This window comes from Apteryx mantelli, chromosome 5, assembly GCF_036417845.1.
Source record: "Apteryx mantelli isolate bAptMan1 chromosome 5, bAptMan1.hap1, whole genome shotgun sequence".
Taxonomy (NCBI): domain Eukaryota; kingdom Metazoa; phylum Chordata; class Aves; order Apterygiformes; family Apterygidae; genus Apteryx; species Apteryx mantelli.
This window is the reverse complement of record NC_089982.1, coordinates 47,857,735-47,877,795: the sequence shown is the minus strand read 5'-3', so window position 1 is coordinate 47,877,795 and position 20,061 is coordinate 47,857,735. Positions and strand designations below refer to the sequence as shown.

The 20,061-nt window shown below is 39.6% G+C and overlaps 1 protein-coding gene across 3 annotated transcripts; it reads left to right on the top strand.

The window, feature by feature from the left end:
* The first annotated feature begins 1,123 nt into the window (after positions 1 to 1,123).
* AGA (aspartylglucosaminidase) lies at positions 1,124 to 20,061 on the top strand. 3 transcript variants are annotated; one of them, XM_067297934.1, is made up of 9 exons: positions 1,124 to 1,250; positions 3,117 to 3,270; positions 3,975 to 4,087; positions 11,106 to 11,218; positions 12,198 to 12,318; positions 14,300 to 14,375; positions 15,157 to 15,264; positions 17,489 to 17,622; positions 18,443 to 20,061. In XM_067297934.1, the coding sequence occupies exons 1-9, from the start codon at positions 1,124 to 1,126 to the stop codon at positions 18,541 to 18,543; spliced, it is 1,047 nt and encodes a 348-aa protein (XP_067154035.1). In that variant the 3' UTR covers positions 18,544 to 20,061. The 3 variants fall into 3 exon arrangements, with proteins under 3 accessions (XP_067154035.1, XP_013797609.1, XP_013797608.1); XM_013942155.2 differs by lacking the exon at positions 1,124 to 1,250 and adding an exon at positions 1,280 to 1,671; XM_013942154.2 differs by lacking the exon at positions 1,124 to 1,250 and adding an exon at positions 1,697 to 2,075.

Here is a 20,061-nt window from a genome sequence, read left to right as displayed (position 1 = left end):
TGCTGCAGGCTTTTTAAACCAGTTTGGGTACAGTTACAATTTCTGCATGCCTACAAACTTGACCTTGTCACACATGAGGTGCAAATGTTTCCTCTCCCTCCTTACTATGAATTGTCTAGAGATACAGCACCAGCTACATTGCTGATAGAATATAATTGAGTTTGGTCCATGATATATTGCAAAAGACTAATGACACCAAGTTGAAAAAGTATTTCCAAAAAACCCATATATTTTACATCCACTTCTGCTGGTAGAAGCAGTAGCCACCTTTTCTCGTCCTCTTCAGAAATATTAGTTGGTTGATGATCAGCGGCTGCTTGAATGGAATTAGCCTTGAACACAAATCAGCATGTTATACTGGCAGTGTCTAACAGCATGTGAGCCTATGGATTTAGACTCCCTCAGACTACTACGGCAACATGTCAAATGGTTTTAAACTATTGCAAATGGTTTAAAATGAGAAGCTGGAATGGTGCTGGCAGGATTATGAAACTGTTACATGTTTTAGGTTTTTTTTTTAAAGCAAGGCTTTTTATAAATCCTTCAGTGAACTATTTACCGCAGAAGACCCCCAAATACCTCCATCACAGAAACGTCTCTGTGCCACAAGCAAAATGCTTTTGGCAAAACAGACACGTGACAAGACAGCATGTAAAAGACGACGCTTGTGAATCTCACGAGCATTTTTTTTTTTTTCCAGAAACGGCCACGAGAAGCTGCTCTGTCCTGTTCCCTGACAAACCGCCCTGTGGATGGTTGAGCACAGGGCCTTGGTCCCGCATCCCTAGGACGGGGCTGGTTAAGAGAGGACACAGACCCGTCCCCACTCCCGGCGGTCGCCTTTGGCCACCCCAATGCTGTCATCTCCGAACAGCGAGACTGTCCTTAACGGGAACCCAGAAACTGAACTCCATAAACACCCATTGTATTTCAGACAGTTCTGGGGCCTCGTTCTTTGCAGGATCCCACTTTCAGCTGCGAGCCTGGAAGCGGGCAGCAGGTGGCAGTCCCCTCCGGACCGCGCCGCTCGGCCTCCAACGACCAGCGGCCTCGCGGCGGGGCCCGGGCGCATGCGCCGCCGCGGGCGGGCGGCGGGTCACGGGGCGGGGCAGTGGCGATGGAGATGGCGGCGGGCGGGGGGGCGCAGCTGCTGGTTGTCGCGCTGCAGTTGGCGGCGGCCGCGGCCGCGGCCCCGGCCGCGCTGCCTCTGGTCGTCAACACCTGGGCGTTTGGGAAGGCCACGGAGACAGGTGTCCCCGGCGGGGGCCGGGCGGGGGGCCGGGGCGTTGCCGGGCGCTCCGGGCTGTCCCTGGCGCGCCGTCCGGCCGGGGGCCGCTGGGCGGAGGCTGCCGGTGTTGGCCAAAAAGCAGCAAAAGTGTTGGAAAACGCCCTTGACAACGCGCAGAAAAACGCACTGGAGCGTTGCCAGAGGGGAAACTGTGCAAAAAGCCTTTCTGCGTGCTTGGGGAGGCCGCACGTCGGGTCTGGGGGAGCCCGGCCCCCGGCTGCCTCCGTGTGGGAAGGGCAGAGCCCCTGGGCTGGCTTTTGCACTCGCGGCCCTCTGCCACCGAGCCGTAGCGTGGCCCTGAGAGCTGTGAGGAGGGGGCTTAAAGCTCAAGGCTGGAAAAAAATAAAGCAAATGGATTTTGTGGAAACTTGCGGAAAAGCTAGGTTAAAAAAAGTATATTTTTCCTAATAATGTGATTTGTGTTGTTGCTGCTGTTAAAATTAGTTGTTCATTTTTTAGTAGTGTCTGCAATAATCATTCTTTCCTCCTGAAGATTTAGATAATTTGGAATATTATATTTTTAGTGCTCTGTGTAGTTTTGTGAAGTGTTATTAAGTTTGTTAAGACAAATTTTTTCTATGGCAAATGTGCCAACAGAAATTAGTTGATGCTGGTTTAGAAATAAGCATAGGCTATATTAGCATAGTTAGGTTGTAAATAACTCCTTGTTGGTGATGCCTTGCTGGTGAAGTGGATTACCTAAAGTCTTGTGTAGGTCAGGACTGAAATACTCTCTTGGAAACAAGACCCTTCTTTTGCAAATATCTGAAAGTATCTGAAAGAAAAGGTAATTGGAATTGGAGCAGTACTGCTCACACTGAAGTTTGTTATGCAGACCAGCATCTGTAGAGCTGGATGCTAATTTTTTTTTTTTTCTTCATGCAGCCAGTTTCATGCAGTTGCATGCAGCATTTGTGAAGACAAGGGCTTTTTGAGATTGTTGAGCCAAAGTAATAGTTTTCTGCTGCCAAAAGAGCTGGGCTGTGTGCTTCCGCTACCTCTCCTGTGCAGAGTCTGGCAACCAGGGGAGCACTAGAGCCAGCGCAAGGGAGGAGGTAGCAGTATTGCAGCTGTCAATGGCAGCAGGCCCAAGCATCTTGGGAAATCTTGCCCGAGGTCCAATTTTGTGAAGTATTTCTCATGAGCAAAGCCTTCAGGCCCAGTTTATTTAAGTCATGTATGTTTGACACATCTATAATGTCTTACTAAATCAGGCCATGAGGTAGACATTAAAGAAATAGAAGACATCAACTAAGGGTTGAATAGAAAGTGGAGACTGATATTACTTATATATCTTGTTTTCAGTTTCTTTTTGTTTTTATGTATTGTTACGGATATTAGGTTTAAATGTAGCTGGGCACTTAGGGCACAATTCTCTGAGGAAGCTTTTGAGAGCTGCTTGTTATAAGCTGTTTCTCTTTTCTGAGATAAGAGTTTTGCTAAATCTTCTTCCTCTTTTCCTTCCTTCCCCCCCCCCCCCCCCAACCAAAAGGCTTTACCCAAATGGTGATAAAGTATTGGCTGGTTCTGGACAGAGGAGGCTATTTAATATGGAGAATTTGTGATTGTTAGTAAATAATACCTTTCCATTTAGGAAAAAGAAAGCTTAATTTCTCAGAACACTGATCAGATATGCAAGCAAATCAGTATTTAGAGAAGTAATATTTTATGTTTTGGTTCTTTTAAATATATATGTATTTCACCTGTAAATTATACTTTACTTTTGTCTACTTACATAATGCATCTTCATAGTGTCCATCTTTAAAACATTCTTAATGTAATTGTGGAGACTGTTTTCACTGTTGACATTTAATTGTGTTGATTACAGCGTGGAGAATATTACAGATGGGAGGCTCTGAGCTGGACGCAGTTGAAAAAGGTTGTGGTCAGTGTGAGATTGACCAATGTGATGGGAGTGTGGGATATGGAGGAAGCCCAGATGAAAGTGGAGAAACAACACTGGATGCAATGATTATGGACGGGTAAGAGAAGTGCATGGAGAAAAGAATGATCCCTGTAGTTTTTAGCACATCTTAATACAAGGGTTGTTACAGAGATCTTGTTGATTTTAGAGCTGAGTTTGGACAAGTTAATATGTTAACTTGTGGAACTAGAAAAAAATATTTAACTAATTGGTGCAAGAGTAACTAAGTATGTTCATTATTAAATCTGTACATGTAGTGCAGTAATTCAGCTGTAGATACAGCAGCTAAAAAGCAGATGGTAACAAAGGCAAAATTTTCATGTTTGTAGCATCATAAGCGTTCCCTTTAGATTCCTTCCATAAATATTTTACCTGTAAAAGAATTGTCTTCTATACCTTATTTACTATTTAAACGTGTCGTGCTTCAAAAAAAAATAACAAGTGTTTGTTTGGTTCATGATATGAGTTTATGTAACAGAATAGTTACTCTAATAAAAGTATTATTCTGCCTGGAGTTGTTGCTACTTAAATAATACCCCCCTGTCAGTGCAAGGAAGTTATGTATGTATGAAGCTTTACCCTAGTAGTGTGACACCATCTGTCTATGGCTGTTTACCATGGAACAATTAAAGCAATACATTAAAACAGTAATCTTTCTAATTTATATCAGAACAGATTTTGTTTAATAAAAAAATGTGCAAACATTCTTGTATTTTTATTAAATTTGATCTAAGCAGGCTTTAAATATTTTTTTGTTTTCAGCAACACTATGGAAGTTGGGGCAGTTGCGGATCTGAGACGTGTAAAAAATGCAATTGGTGTAGCGAGAAAAGTCACTGAACACACTAAGCATACATTATTAGTTGGAGAGTCAGGTAATTATTACTTTAACTGTTTCCAAGTCTTAGCTTCTTCTTAAAACCCTTCCTATTATAGTTACAATTGCCATACATTTATCTTGATAACATGGTTGGAGATTACCTGACAATCAAGTGAACATACTCAAGTAATTCTGAAGTATTTACTCTATTAAGTTTATTACATGTGTATGAATTAGGTTTTATTCCATTATTTCCACATGAAAAGAAAAATAGTTTTATGGTCTCTTCACAAATTCAGCTGCAAATATTAAGTTGTAATCCTGAGGCTTTGCTAATATCACTGAAAACATAACACAAGGCATTGTACAAGCTGAAGCTGTTAGACATAAATATTTCGTTTAAAACTATGGAGTAACTGTTTCTAAAGAATCACAGAATTAATAGACTGTAGAGTTACATATGGCTGCTTTAGTATATATTGAGCACCGTTACTGTATTTCATAGTTTAAAGATATTAGTGAGGACTTGAGTGTTTCTGAAAAACAAACAAACAAAAACTAGAGGCTGTACTCCTAGGCACAACAAATGAGTGATAGCAAACTCAAGGAACAGTTGGGATTTAAAAATAGGAGCTATTGCTGATAGAATAATATTAGCTTTAAAAGAGATGCATATTCCAGGAAGGTACATGTATAGTAAGTGGAAGGTTACTTGGCTGACAGTTAAGGATTTTTAAAATGTATGGGTCTGCTTGGAAAGAAATGTGGAGACAAGTGTAGGAGTTGAGATTTAAAAAGAAGTGACATTATCTGAGCCTTAAAGGTGAGTCAAGTGCTTTGAAATTGACAAGAAAAAATAAAAGGTTCTTGAAGGAATTAGTGTGTACAGAATGATAGAGAAGTAAGTTCAACAGAGGGTTTTTTGGATGAAGTAAAGTAGGGCAAATAGAGGAGATGATGATTGTGTTTGACAGGAGATCTGAAAAGAGAGATGGATTTGTAGATTCTATTTAATTCAGGTAGTTGGCCATGTTTAGATTACAACTAGCTTTGGTAAGAGAGGTTTCACTGATGATTGAAAAAGAAACTGGTCAGGTGTTAAGTAGAGGAGGAAGAAGTGCTCATGATACTCTTTCTCCTCATCTTAGGTAGATAGCAGAATATTTAAAAAATGTGATTGAATGAATGAACACAAAAGATAAGAAAGATGAAGAAGAAAGTGAGGAATTAAGTACTGATTTAAAATATGTTTTCCAAACTAAGATGATAGCACATTGCATAACAAAGTCATGTGGACAGGGATGTTACGCTGAGTCCTTTTTCTTCTGAGGAAGTTCTCATTAATAGACTGTTTAGCAGTAGTGGCAGAAGAATGACAGGAAAGCTAAAGATGCATCTGAGTAAAAATCAGAGGTGGTCGTATATATTAGTGAATGAATCAAAGTGGTAGAGAAATTGAGGAAAAATAATATTCCTTGTGAAGGAATGTGGAGTATTTTCTGTGGAAATACAGAATGTGGATAAAAGAAGCCGTGATCACTTTAGCAGCTGAAGATAAAGAGAAAGTAGAGCTACAGCTTCAGAAGAATACATTTTGACATTCAAATCACTATATGAGGGAAATGGCAGTTTCTTTTCCACATAAAAATGTTTACGTTTTTCACCAAAAAGCTAGCTAGAGCAGTAAAACTTTTTCATATCAATACCTTAAATATCTGTAATCCATGCAAGCTTTTTTTTCTTTCTTTTTTTTCCCCCCCCCCACTCTTCATTGAAGATGCTGGAGATAATTACTTTTTTTTTTTCCTGACCTTTAAATATTTCTGCAATTTTATTAGAATATGTTTAGTGATGCAGTTCAGGAAAGTGTCTCTCCTAAAATTTAATTTCACTGAGTGATTGACACTAGAGAGGAGGAGGCAAGCTGTAGCGCACATTTAAAAATCATCAACTAACCAAAGATAATGTGTGGCCAGTGTGTGGTTCCTGGCAGTAAAGTTTTAATGAAAGTAATGTGATATTTTCAGTTTCATGTTAAAAATCCTGACTGAATCTCTTACAGTACCATGATACCTAAATAGCCTTCACAGGTCTGTTTCCTTTGACTCAAATTGAAGTGCAGATGTTTTAAACCTTTAGTACAAAGAGAACTTAAGGGAGAGGATATATTTTTCATGTCCTGTCATATCCTTGTTGAGAACCTTTCATAGTCTTGGATTTTACAATGCAAAGAAAATGATAGTATGTATTGTTTAAAATGGTAGTATCTCTGATTATTAATAAAATTAAAAGAATTACTAAAGTCTTTGGACTTTCAGAAGTGTCTGCATCTGGGCTTCTATCTAGACTCTGTAGCTATCTCTTTGAATTTATTTCATTCTCAGCATTTTCAGTGTAGAAGAAAACAAAACAACCAATGTAGATTAAAAATGGCTGATCGTGAGTCACCAGGTTCTAGATCTGGAAATGAAAAATTGAGTCAGAGGCTGTGAACACTAAAATAATTGACTAGAGAGCAAAATCATTCAAACATGATAGTTGTTGATGTCTGAAGTCAAATCTTGCATCATTTTCACGCAGTGAGTAAAATGTAGATGTCATTCCTTTGCCCCAAAAAACATGCAAAAAGAGGCTTTGAAAACAGTGCAAAACTGAGGAGGTGAGCAAATAATTGTATCATATTGTGCAAGGAAGATGATACTGTGGGTTATAAGTGAACAATTTTTAGCTAATCACAAGCTGTGATGAAAGGTTAAGCCATGCTCTATGGAGAGGATGACAGTGGTAGAATTTGCCTTGAACAAAAAAACTCAAACCTGATGTCGTTTTTTTAGTCTTGCCATTGTAGTTGTAAACCAGAGAATAACCAAAGCTGATGTATTTTTACAGCTGAGGTTTATAGTGATGATGGTCTACACAAAAATTAGTTGCATATTGGTGTAGCTTTTGTTGAACAGATAACCACACTGACCAATTCTTGTAGTTTTGAAAGAGCTACTTCATTTGCTGCATACTTTCTTTAGGACAGGACTTAGGAACCCAGCAATAAGGACTTACAGAGATATGGTGGGATAGCTCGCATGACTGGAGTGCTGTCATGGATGGCTACGTGCTTTTTAGGAAAGACAGGCCAGGAAAGCGAGGTGGTGGAGTTGCTCTTTATGTGAGAGAGCAACTGGAATGTATTGAGCTGTGCCTAGGGGTGGATGAAGAGCAAGTCGAGAGCTTATGGGTAAGGATTAAAGGGCAGGCTAGCATGGGTGACACTGTTGTGGGTGTTTACTACAGGCCACCTGATCAGGATGAGGAAGTCGATGAGGCCTTCTACAGACAGCTGGAAGTAGCCTCACGATCCCAGGCCCTGGTTCTCATGGGGGACTTCAACCACCCCGATATCTGCTGGAAAGACAACACAGCTAGGCACAAACAGTCCTGGAGGTTCCTGCAGAGCACTGGTGACAACTTCTTGACACAGGTGGTGGAGGAGCCAACAAGGAGAGGTGTGCTGCTGGACCTCGTACTAACAAACAAAGAAGGACTGGTTGCAGACATGAAGGCTGGGAGCAACCTTGGCTGCAGTGACCATGAGATGGTGGAGTTCAGGATCCTGCGAGGAGGCAGCAGGGCACCAAGTAGGATCGCAACCCTGGACTTCAGGAGAGCAAACTTTGGCCTCTTCAGGGACCTACCTGGAGGAATCCCATGGGTTAGGGCCCTAGAAGGAAGGGGCATTCAAGAGAGCTGGTTAATATTCAAACATCACTTCCTCCAAGCTCATCCCTATGAGTAGGAAGTCAAGTAAAGGGGGCAGAAGACCTGCATGGATGAGCAAGGAGCTCCTGGCAAAACTCAACCAGAAGAAGGAAGTCTACAGAAAGTGGAAAGGGGGACAGGCCACTTGGGAGGAATATAGGAACGTTGTCAGAGTATGCAGGGATGCGAGGAGGAAGGCTAAGGCCCATTTGGAATTGAATCTGGCGAGAGATGTCAAGGACAGCAAGAAGGGCTTCTTCAAATACATCAGGAGCAAGAGGAAGACTAGGGAAAATGTGGGCCCTTTGCTGAATGGGGTGGGTGCCCTGGTGACGAAGGATGCAGAGAAGGCAGAGTTACTGAATGCCTTCTTTGCTTCAGTCTTTACTGCTGAGGCCAGCCCTCAGGAACCCCAGACCCTGGAGGCTAGGGAGAAGGTCTGGAGAAAGGAAGACTTTCCCTTGGTGGAGGAGGAGTGGGTTAGAGATCATTTAAGCAAACTTGACACCCACAAATCCATGGGCCCTGATGGGATGCACCCACGAGTGCTGAGGGAGCTGGCGGATGTCATTGCTAAGCCACTCTCCATCATCTTTGAAAGGTCATGGAGGACAAGAGAAGTGCCTGAGGACTGGAAGAAAGCCAATGTCACACCAGTCTTCAAAAAGGGCAAGAAGGAGGACCCAGGGAACTACAGGCCAGTCAGCCTCACCTGCATCCCTCAAAAGGTGATGGAGCAGCTCATCCTGGAGGCCATCTCCAAGCATGTGGAGGACAAGAAAGGGATCAGGAGTAGTCAGCATGGCTTCACCAAGGGGAAATCATGCCTAACCAATCTGATAGCCTTCTATGATGGAATGACTGGCTGGGTAGATGAGGGGAGAGCAGTGGATGTTGTCTCCCTTGACTTCAGCAAGGCTTTTGACACTGTCTCCCATAGCATCCTCATAGACAAGCTCAGGAAGTGTGGGTTAGATGAGTGGACAGTGAGGTGGATTGAGAACTGGCTGAATGGCAGAGCTCAGAGAGTTGTGATCAGTGGCACAGAGTCTAGTTGGAGGCCTGTAGCTAGCGGTGTCCCCCAGGGGTCAGTACTGGCTCCAGTCTTGTTCAACTTCTTCATCAATGACCTGGATGAAGGCACAGAGTGCACCCTCAGCAAGTTTGCTGACAATACAAAACTGGGAGGAGTGGCTGATACACCAGGGGGCTGTGCTGCCATTCAAAGAGACTTGGACAGGCTGGAGAGGTGGGCAGAGAGGAACCACATGAAGTTCAACAAAGGCAAGTGCAGGGTCCTGCACCTGGGGAGGAATAACCCCATGCACCAGTACAGGTTGGGGGTTGACCTGCTGGAAAGCAGCTCTGCGGAGAAGGACCTGGGAGTGCTGGTGGACACCAAGATAAGCATGAGGCAGCAGTGTGCCCTTGTGGCCAAGAAGGCCAATGGTATGCTGGGGTGCATCAGGAAGAGTGTTGCCAGCAGGTCGAGGGAGGTGATTCTCCCCCTCTACTCAGCCCTGGTGAGGCCACATCTAGAGTCCTGCGTCCAGTTCTGGGCTCCCCAGTACAGGAGGGATGTGGCACTACTGGAGCAAGTCCAGCGAAGGGCTACAAAGATGATTAGGGGACTGGAGCATCTCTCTTATGAGAGAAGGCTGAGAGAGCTGGGCCTGTTTAGCCTGGAGAAGAGAAGGCTGAGAGGAGATCTTATCAATGTGTACAAGTATCTGAAGGGAGGGTGTCGAGAGGATGGGACCAGACTCTTTTCAGTGGTGCCGAGCGACAGGACGTGAGGCAACGGGCACAAACTGAAACACAGACGCTTCCATCTGAACATGAGGAAAAACTTTTTCACTGTGAGGGTGACAGAGCACTGGAACAGGTTGCCCCGAGAGGTGGTGGAGTCTCCTTCTCTGGAGATATTCAAAACCCGCCTGGATGCGATCCTGTGCAATGTGCTCTAGGTGACCCTGCTTGAGCAGGGGAGTTGGACCAGATGATCTCCAGAGGTCCCTTCCAACCTCAGCGATTCTGTGATTCTGTGACTTTGTATACCAACATAGAACTGAGTCTGGTGAGGGACATTGAGTGCAGAATGATCACAAGTGTGAACAAAATTTTTATTTTGGTTATTGTCTGCTGAGAATTTTTCAGATCTGTCTCCAACAGATTGGAAAGTTTCATAATCACAGTGTGCCTGACCTTTTCCTTTTTATGTCCTAGCAATACTTAGACCAATATCTAAGTGGAAAAGTTCAAAGAATAGAAACAAGGCTGCAAAAGTCATAAAAGGATGACTGAAAACATGCACAAGCACAATTTTATCTCAACCCCCCCCCCCCCAAAAACTGCCTGCTTGTTCAAGAAATGGGAGCATGAGGATCTGTGTCATTGAACATGTCAGTTTTCCATTACATGAGCGTTACCCTGAGTGCAAACAGACTTTGTGTCTTTTTTTTTTTTTTTTTTTTTTTTTTAAGAAAAACACAGAAAGGCTGTCCAGAAATAACTGAAGGCTTTTCTTATTGCTTGGACAGGAGAAACTTGTTCAGCTGTGTATTACAGTGACATTAATATCAAGGATTGGTAATACAAATTCGTAAAACATCTGAATCTAGCAACACTATCTGTTTAATAATAATAATCAAAGGTAGCTATAACTAAAAAATTAGAGCAATTGATCTTTTTTTTTCCAGTTTACTTTGCCATAATGTTTCCTAAAAGTGGAACATTTTTCCATTGTTAGTGTTGATATTTCTTCTGCTCCCTTGTTACATACTATATTAATTTTCAAAACAGGGAAGCAGTCACTCTTAAAGCTGCAAGAAAGAAGTGTAATGCCTTGTAGGATGGTGGATGGATTTCTGCAAGAATCAGTGTTTAAGTGGCAAATATTGTGCAAATATCTCTGCTACTCACATTTCATAGAAGTCTAGCTTTATAAGTAAAATTTAATATTGTTTGCTTTTATTTAAATATTTCTGTGAAACACAGCCAAGGCTATTCTTGCTCTCAGTTATTTGTGTCCAGTTGATTAACAGAATTGAGTTTTTCTCCCTTTCAGTGGTGCAATTTGCGTGTGCTAACATAGTTACAGTGAACTGAGGAAATTTGATATCACTGGTAGAGAGAGAATTGGGTACTGCAGTTGTACATCACTGTAATGGCTGATACTACTCTCTGAAGAAATACTTCTCAACCCTATAGAGAATATAGAATTTCTTGATTCCTAGATAATATTACATGAAGCCATTATCATAAAATATATAAAAACATGAATACATTAATTTTTTTGTTGTTGGGTTCTTTTTTTAAAGCCTCCCTGTTTGCTGTAAGAATGGGGTTTCCATATGAAGATTTAACTACCCCAAAATCTCTTTCGGTGTATTCAGAGTGGCTTAATCAGAGCTGTCAGCCAAACTACTGGAAGGTACAGTACAGTGGTGGTGGTAAAGAGGGTTTTGGAAAGTCAGTCATGCAGCATTGCCTCTTCCTTTCAACATATTGAAATTGTGCTTGGTATCTGGGGCGGGGGAGGGAAGTGTTTTGTTTAACATACAGAACAAACCTGGAATTGTCAAATGTTTGGTAGATTCAGAAACTGTGTGTAGCACTTTTTTCTTAAATCCTCCTGGGTTTAACCTTGCTGCAGTAGTGTTTTGGTTTTGGAGGGGCGTTTTGTTTTGGTTTGTTTTTTTTCCCCTAAATTTGGGCAAACTAAACTAAGCAGTGAGTGTATTTTTTGATGCATGCATAAATTTATAAAAGGAAGTTTCACAGTAGTAATTAAGGTCCTCTTTCTTCCATACATAGTTTGAGTTGCTTTATGCAGACCTGTGAACAAATTAAATCAGTGCAGCTGTCCATGTTAAACGTGCCTGTTGTGTTTCTTTTTTTTCTTTTGGAATTGGAATTGCAGGTTTCTACATGTTTATACATAGTCTTCATTGTTTCTTGCATCTGAAATGCTGTAGTATTGAACCATTTTAATTCAATACATATTCTCTTTTTTGTTGCGAAAATACTATAATGCTTTATCTGGATTCTATTAAAAAAGGTTCAGTTGATTTTTTTTTTTTTTTTTTGCCTAAAATCTATAACATGTTTTATTCTCTTCATTCTGAGGAATAATATGAGCTTTTTTTGACTAGTCTGTTGAGCAACAGAGAATCTTTAATTTGACCAACATAAATACCTAATCATAGGAAAACCTTTCACCAAATAATGCCCAAAGTCAGTCATTGTTCTTTGCTCAAAACGCTTGCAGGGTTTATAGTTCAGTAGAGCTGTATAATATAAAAATCGGGCATCTGCTATGTGGGTGGTAGATTGTAGGTAGTGTAACATTTTTAAATCTATTTGTAATGGAGCATAATATATTGTTCTTGCAAATAATGAAATAATTACAGAATGTAGTACCAGACTCTTCAAAATCCTGTGGACCATACAAAAAGGCTGAAAAAGTAATTTGTAAAGAAGATTGGACCATCTCCCAAAGAAGAATAAGTGTTCATAATCATGATACTATTGGTAACAACTTTTGGTAACTCTCTGATGATTTTTTTTTTCTTGTTCCCCTGCTGATTAAATCATGCTGACTTTAAATAAAAATATTTCATATAGGCGCAATATTTCCTGTTTATAGTGGTTTCAAGATTGTTACTTGTGTTATGATGGAATGCCTATAAGTTCTTAGATAAAGTAGGCTCTTTGGGTTTTTTTTGTTCGCTTATTTTAAAGTGTGCTGCCTACACAGCCACTTGCTTCATCTTGTGTTTGTTGCCCTACTGCTTCTCCCTCAGATGTCTTGGCACAGTTGCTTGGGCAGATATGGGTACTTAGAAAAATAAGAAATGGTTATTTTTAACCTTGATATCTGAATTATGGCTGATTTGGGTCAAATCTCCCCAATAGCTGTCAGCCCAACTTAAAGTTTTGCAGAGGTGGGAGAAGTGAGTAAACAGTTTTAAGTTAGTGCTGTTGCCAAAAGAAATGTTTGTCAGACTGTCCTTAAACTTAAAAAATAAAGCCTAGTTTCATTTTACTTCCATTCTGGCTTTTAACTGAAGCAGTAAACTTCTACAGAAACTGATATGCTTAAAACAGGTTAGCATTAGTAGTCCCAAAGACTTCTAAGAGCCTACTGATTAAGGACTGTTAATTGCTAAGTCTGTCAGCTAATTCATAAGCAGATCTGACAAAGGCAGCGACCATTACAGGAGTGGAATGGAGCAGTTACAGATTCACATCTTTCAAAGCTTTATACCTTGTCATCTTAAAACTTACACTTTTTGTTTTAGGCTGGATTTTTCTCAATTTAGCAATTCAGAACCTTTTGTCTGACAGTATTTTCAAAATCAAGAATTAACAAGTCATTTCAAGTGTTAGTCTGTCGTCTTTGCTTCTCCTCTTCCTTGCTAATAACAAATTAATGTTCTACAGATGTCAGGCTACTTACCAATTTAAGAATTTTTCTTTACTAGGGTATACAATATTCAATATGTTCCAGAAAACTCAAAGATTGTAGAGTGTCAGGATGAGAGGTTAATTTGTTACATCAACTCCTGAATTTTATTTATCATTAAGCAGTCTTAAGCTGTTTTGTAGTATATATTGGTGCTTATCTTTGTATTCCATGTTCTCTCATCCCAGTGTTCTATATATGAAACATCTCCTTGGCTAACACATCTTGAAAAGTGTCTTCATTCAGAATGCATTTAGGAAGTTGGTAGGAACTGATGTCCTTCCAGTCTCTTTGCAGAAGCTAATGATGGCTGTAGAGCCAGTGCCTCTATGCTTTTAGCTTCTACTGATTAGAAAACTTTTTTCTATGAGAAAGAAGATACTGCTAAGTGAGATCAGAGAACCATAATTCAACTGTTTGAATTCTGTTTTTTGGCTATCAGTATGTTCTGACATTGCTGTCAGCAGCAGTTGCTGCCCTGTCTTAAAGACACTCAATATGATGCTGTGGCTTCCTCATCAGCATGAAATTAGTCAGGGGTGGGCTCACCCACATGTATGACCGTCTGTCATGTAATCCTTTTTTTCTTTGATAGGCTGTATTTCACCTTCTGCCAAGTTTAAGCTTTTCTCTCTGATTTTTTTTTTCTTTTTTCAATCTACTTCAAGCACTGTTTACTGAATTTCCAAACTTTGTTGTTCTGATGGTACCAGTGCAGACTGTGGCTCCTGGTTCTTTACCAGGTCACATAGGTGCATATCAAGAGGCATTGGCAACTTGGACAGCAGTAATGTACAACTCTGAAATAACTACTGTGTCACTGGTTAAGAATTCCTTTTTAGACTCTTGTAATCCGTCCAAAACTTTCCAAATATGTTTTACAAAGAACTTGTTTTCTTTAAGAGCCTGGTTTTCCCATATTTCAAAGTATCAGTAATTTCAAACAGTCTGGATATCATGGTTCTAGTTAATGATAACTATAGTGTCAGTTTAACAAATATGTCAGAGTGCTTCTGAGTATGTTTCATACCTTATTGAAAATTTTAGGTATGATTGTAATTGGTGAGAGTGGAACCATTGCTTCCGGGACATCTACTAATGGTGGAGTTCACAAAATTCCAGGGTTAGTATTTGTGGTTTTAGAAAAAAGCTTGGAATACTTGTGACAGTGTATGTTTTAGATTATGACTATCACAAAATGACCTTGCTTGTTTCTGGGCTGCCATGAATCTGAGTACTGAGAAACTGATTAAGCTGGAAAATGATTTGGCACAATGTTAAGGTAAGGCACCAGAGAGGAATGAGCATCTTGGAAAGGTGCACAGTCTCCAAAGAAATGTACACAGAATCACAGCCTGAGGCCTATATTTCTTATCTTTGAGGTGTTTTTTTTCCCTCCATAGCCAGGAGTCTTGTCTGTCAACAGTGTCAGACATCTTTTGGATTTAACAAGTATTATTGAAGATACCAGTGTCCCCAGCTACTTACTGTTGCCTAATGGCTGAACCTGACTGCCCCAGCTGGAGGAGTCAGTATAATGACAAGAAGGTGTGTCTGGAGGTGGATTAAGCCTCAGGTCAGTCAGGTTATCACAGAGTACTTTCATCGGTAGTATTAAGACAGGACTTCTGACTGCAATAGTGTAACCTCCTTACCTCTTCTATTCTCCTGTGGGTTTAACACTAACACAGCTGGAGGCAGTAAAGTTAGCAAATTGGTGTCCAAGTCATAAGAACTTGCCAGTAAGTATCAGGTGAAGAACTACATTAATGCAACCCCACTGAATTCATAAGTTATAACCCAATTTTCTTCTATAAAATTAATTTATATATATATGTGTGTGTGTATATATACACATATTATATATATTTTTTAAAAATTTTTCCTTTCATTGGTCACTGAAGCCGTGTAGGAGACTCTCCAATACCTGGAGCAGGAGCTTATGCTGATAGTACAGCTGGAGGAGCTGCAGCCACTGGGGATGGTGACATCATGATGCGCTTCTTACCCAGGTTTGTCCTTAGGACTTTGCTGGCTTTCTCTAACAAAATGTGAACTCAGCAATTTAAGTAATTGATTGAAAAGACAGTCTGATGTGGGGTGCTGAAGTGGGGGTAAAAGAGGAATGAAAGGGGAAAGAACAGTAGCAAAATCAAGTTGTCCCTACAACCTGTCTTCAGAGGAACAAAGGACTTCAGTGTTTCTTAAACATCTGGGTGATTGATCCCCTCAGTACTGCCAGGCTGGGAGCAAACAGGCAGTAGTAGTGAGTGTATTCCTGATCTGCATGGTCTTTAACAAAACTGACTAACTTTCTCCTCAGGAGTGTTTAGTTGTGTGGGAAATAAGTGTTATAAACTGTAGAAAGGATGAGGAGGGAGTCTCAGATTACTCAGAGGTGTGTGGTGTAATTGTATCTTAAGTAATTGGTATCTAATTTGCATTTGGAAGAGAGATGTTTTAATTCTGTCATGGTTGCCTAACCTGTATAAAATAAGGCTGTTTTCATTACTGTCTGAATCCTGACAGTCATCCTTGTGGATAGATCTCAATGAGAATGCATTATGGAAGTCCAGGCTGAACATAACAGACACCGATGCTTGAAGGAACTGTATTGTTTTGGAAACTCTGGTTCTTACAAATGCTTGCTAGCAGATGGGTATTTATAAATGTTGCAGTCCTCAAAGATTTTTCTAGCTCTTCCAAGCCAGTGTTGAAATAAGAGGAAATTGACTACTATTATTCTGAGGTATGAGATACTGACAGTAGTAGTGAATTGGCTTCCACTATGAGGCTAATCAATAAAAGTTCACATTACTTCTTAACAGCCTGAAGGATCTAGTTGAAATGCTTAACATGTTTTGTTTGCACCAACTGGTTTTAGAAAATAACTCGGACTAGATGACTAATCACAAGTTCCTTATACAGATCTTTCCTAAATAGAAGGGAATTCCATGTTGTTTAGATGTTCACAAATAAAAAGCAAAGGTGCGTTCTTATATGAACAGAATCAACAGGCCAGAAGTCAAGGATGTGTCCAAGGGCAAAATTGCTATTATATTCTGACCACCTTCTTTGAAATAGGAACATCTTAATGTAGTTACTGATTAATGAAGAGATATCTGTGAAATATAGCTGTATATTCAGATATCTTTGGTTTAAATTGAACCCATCTGATAGGTATAATAAATCAAAGGTAATAGGGAGTCTCAAAATGCAAGGGAAATCCTCTTCTGAAGTAATTTGATGACATCTATAGTTAATACTGTCTTTAGATGAGTCAGTGTTAGTGTAACAAGAGTTGAAGTCTTTATGTATTTTTCATCAAAATAAAGCATTGTTTGAGCTTGAGTTATATTATGCATTATCTTTTAACCTTTGGGTTATGAAAGTAAATGACAACAGAAGTAGGTTTTTTGCTTCTGTGAACATTTTGGAAATGCAGATGATTTATCTCAAGCATTGTCCATATTGTCATTTGTCTAGTGATACTGTAGATAAAAAGGAAATTAATTTTGATTGCTCTTTCATTTAGAATAAATATTTGGAAAAAGAATCAGTTTGCAAAAGATTTGAAAGTGAATGAAAGGCTTGATCAAAACATTGTACCTTCATTCATGGAATAAGGAAAGCTGGTCAATTTTGAGTTTTTCAGAAACACATGTTTTTCTGAAAGACTTTTTGATACTTACAGGAATCAATAATTTATCGATCGTGTAGTATCAGAGGTCAATTTTTTTTCAAAAAATTATCTTGACATAGGCCTTTTTGAACACTAGTATTAACATTTACCCTGCTTTAGCAGGGGTGTTGAACTTAGATGATCTCCAGAGGTCCCTTCCAGCCTCAACAGTTCTGTGATTTGAAGTCAAACTTAGCTGTGCAGTGGAAAATAAAAGCTGGGAACTCTTTAGCTGCTCGTTGTTGTTGTTGGTTTGTTGTTGGAGTTGGTCTGTTGCTTAGCCTCTTCTCCTGCAGATGATTAGACAGAGAAATCCCAGGTTTGGTACTGCCTTAGAATGATGAATGGCATCAATGGCATCTTGCAGTCCCTTTTAGTCCTGTTTCTAATTACATTTTATATAGCATTTGGATGATAATCACCAATGTGAAGTTTGGCTAAAGGTTACTTATCATGCTTTTCCATTATTTGAAGAACTTGAGATCTCAATCATATTTTGGAATGTATAACTTGAGAAAGGCTAACTCGCTGGGTGTGGGGTTGTTTTGTTTTAGCTATCAAGCTGTGGAGTATATGAGGATGGGAACAGACCCAACAGTAGCCTGTCAGAAAGTTATTTCCAGAATCCAGAAGTATGCACCAAGGTTCTTTGGCGCTGTTATATGTGCCAATGCAACTGGAAGTTATGGTATGTATGTTCTTCAACAAACACCCTAGCTAGGCCACAGAAATACAAAAATGAAGGTGGACTTTAAAGCAACAATCATTCATTATTCTTTAACCACTGCAGCAGTACTGTCCCTCCATAGTATCAAGTGCTGGTTATCAGGGCTACTGTCCTAGTGTGGACTTAAAGTATCTTAATTATTCCTCTGCCTTTTGATGTGTTAGACTTTCACAGAAATTTATTAAGTTTTAGTAAAAATCAAAAATACAACCTTAATGTGTTGTCCTGGATTGTCTCTGATTAATTTGACTGTTTAAAAAAGAATACCTGTGCCTCCCCTAGATATGGCATAAGGCAGCGAGACTGTGACAGTTCAGCCTAGCTTCAAAGCAATCCAAGATCAGTCATTGTGCCAGACATCTCATTAGTGAACTCTTAGATCAATCGAAAATACAATTTGCTAATCAACATGGCTTATTGAGTTAGACTGCTTATTGCCGTTCTTTGATCTTTTATTTCCCATAGTTCTGTGTTTTGAGAGATTAGAGTTTGAGGAATTCATTACATTAATCAGGACTGAGATATATATATTTTTTCCTAACTTACGTTACTGTTTTGAATGGTATTATAAGGGCATTAATTGCACTACAGCAGCAGTCAGTAGCCCTGTATTTTTACTTCAAAATTAAATACTTTTGAGACATCTTGGGTTAAACAGATTGTAAAAGGATAATTACACCATTGTAGTAGAATTAATGACTAGATCTTTAGATGATAAAGTGCAGTGACAAAGACACTAATCCTAAATGCAGGAAATCTTACTTTTTTCTTTCTTTTCTAGGTGCTGCGTGTAATAAAATTCCAGGATTCACTCAATTTCACTTCATGGTTTATAGCCCTTTGCTAAGTCAGCCATCCGAGCAAGTAGTAGATTGTATTTAATTGCTTTTGTACTAGTAACATCTAAACTTAGAGGGGGGAGGGCTAAAAATGTTCCTCAGGTGTTATTTTGCAAAATGCTTGTTCATTTTTTACTGTTGTATAATTCTTTGAGCAAGTACAAAGGTATGTTGGAGATGCACCTATTACTTCACTTTTTTTTAGTAAGTTCTACTTTGTAATTACTTTGTATAGTGCCAGTAAACTTAATCTTTAGGTGCTTAATCTAATTAGTTTGTAAAATTACTTCTAAATGATTGTGGATTTTAATCTTGAGTGATGTTTAAGAAATTGACTCTGTGTAGTTTAGGGAAGTGAATATATCTGCACAATTAGAGTGTGCTTACACTTTTACAGTTAGCATAGGGAATTCATCTCTGCTTAAAAGTCAACATCTAAGTGAAATGGCTGAAATGCCTTGTGCTTGGATATGCTTGAGGTCACTTAAGTCAGGAATTCAGTAGACTTTCCATTGCATCCCAGGTCAGTTCTTAAACTTGTGCAAACCTAAGAATCTAACTGTGGTTCTAAATACGGCAAAAAGTTCTCTGAATATTTACATCTGAGTAATTCCAGGTTTCATAAAGTGGACAGATTTTCATGTGCATGCAAAGACTCAGTGTCTAATAGCCTTTCTAATCTGTTTTCATAAGAGCTAAGTAGCCAAAAGTGATGCATAGTAATCATTGAACTGGACCTTCACTTTGCCATTTACAATCAAGTCTTTGGCAGAAACCTGGAATGAATGGCAGGGGGGGTGGGGGAGAAAGGGGGATTTATTTTGAGAATTGTTAATCATTCTTCTAAGATTTAGTCCAGGTTTCTTTTTCTTTGAAAAGAAAATTACATGCCAATTCTGGTAAGCGAAGAAAGGGGATTGAAGAGTGGTGGTGGTGGTGGAGAAGATTTGGAAACCTTAATTAAGAGATAAGGAGCATCTGCTTGCTGGACACTTCTAACTTGTTTTGCAATGGCTGAGAATGTCTTTGAATAGAGAGGGCATCCAGACATCCCTGTTAGTACAAGCCTTCAAGGAGCATTGAAGTCTTTTATTGATTCTTTTAAGTGGATGAGAAGACAGATGGAAATCTTCCTGTCACCTTTTTTCTGTAGTTGAAATTAATTATGAATTTTAATCACAGTAATTCCCTCGTCATTATTTTCCTGTGTGCTTGCCCTTTCTGTAGCAGGTTATCCCTGAAAAAGAACAATTGCATATGTACAGTATGGCAGTTATCTATAGCTAACAAAGGTATTTTTGTCGCTTTCTCCTTCTGTGTCCAGAGATACCAGGGTTCACTTAGAGTAAAACTTTAGCATCTTGAGGATTGTTCTATAGCTATTTGAAGATATGTTTGATCCTTCTCTTAACTTGATGGCTTGCTGATCATTTGGCTGAATCTTTACTAAACTTGAAATTGCTAGGGAAACTTAAAAAAGGGGGAGGGAGTAAAATGACCACATCTTGTCATAAATACTTTAATTATTTATCTACTTGAATAAAAGCATTGAGTAATAAAA

Bases quoted from the DNA above. Each gene is read 5' to 3' on its own strand.
- AGA (XM_067297934.1), top strand. From the start codon at position 1,124: ATGGCGGCGGGCGGGGGGGCGCAGCTGCTGGTTGTCGCGCTGCAGTTG. The intron at 12,319-14,299 runs GTAACAACTTTT...TGAAAATTTTAG, and splicing joins TCATAATCATGATACTATTG to GTATGATTGTAATTGGTGAG. The intron at 14,376-15,156 runs GTTAGTATTTGT...TGGTCACTGAAG, and splicing joins GGAGTTCACAAAATTCCAGG to CCGTGTAGGAGACTCTCCAA.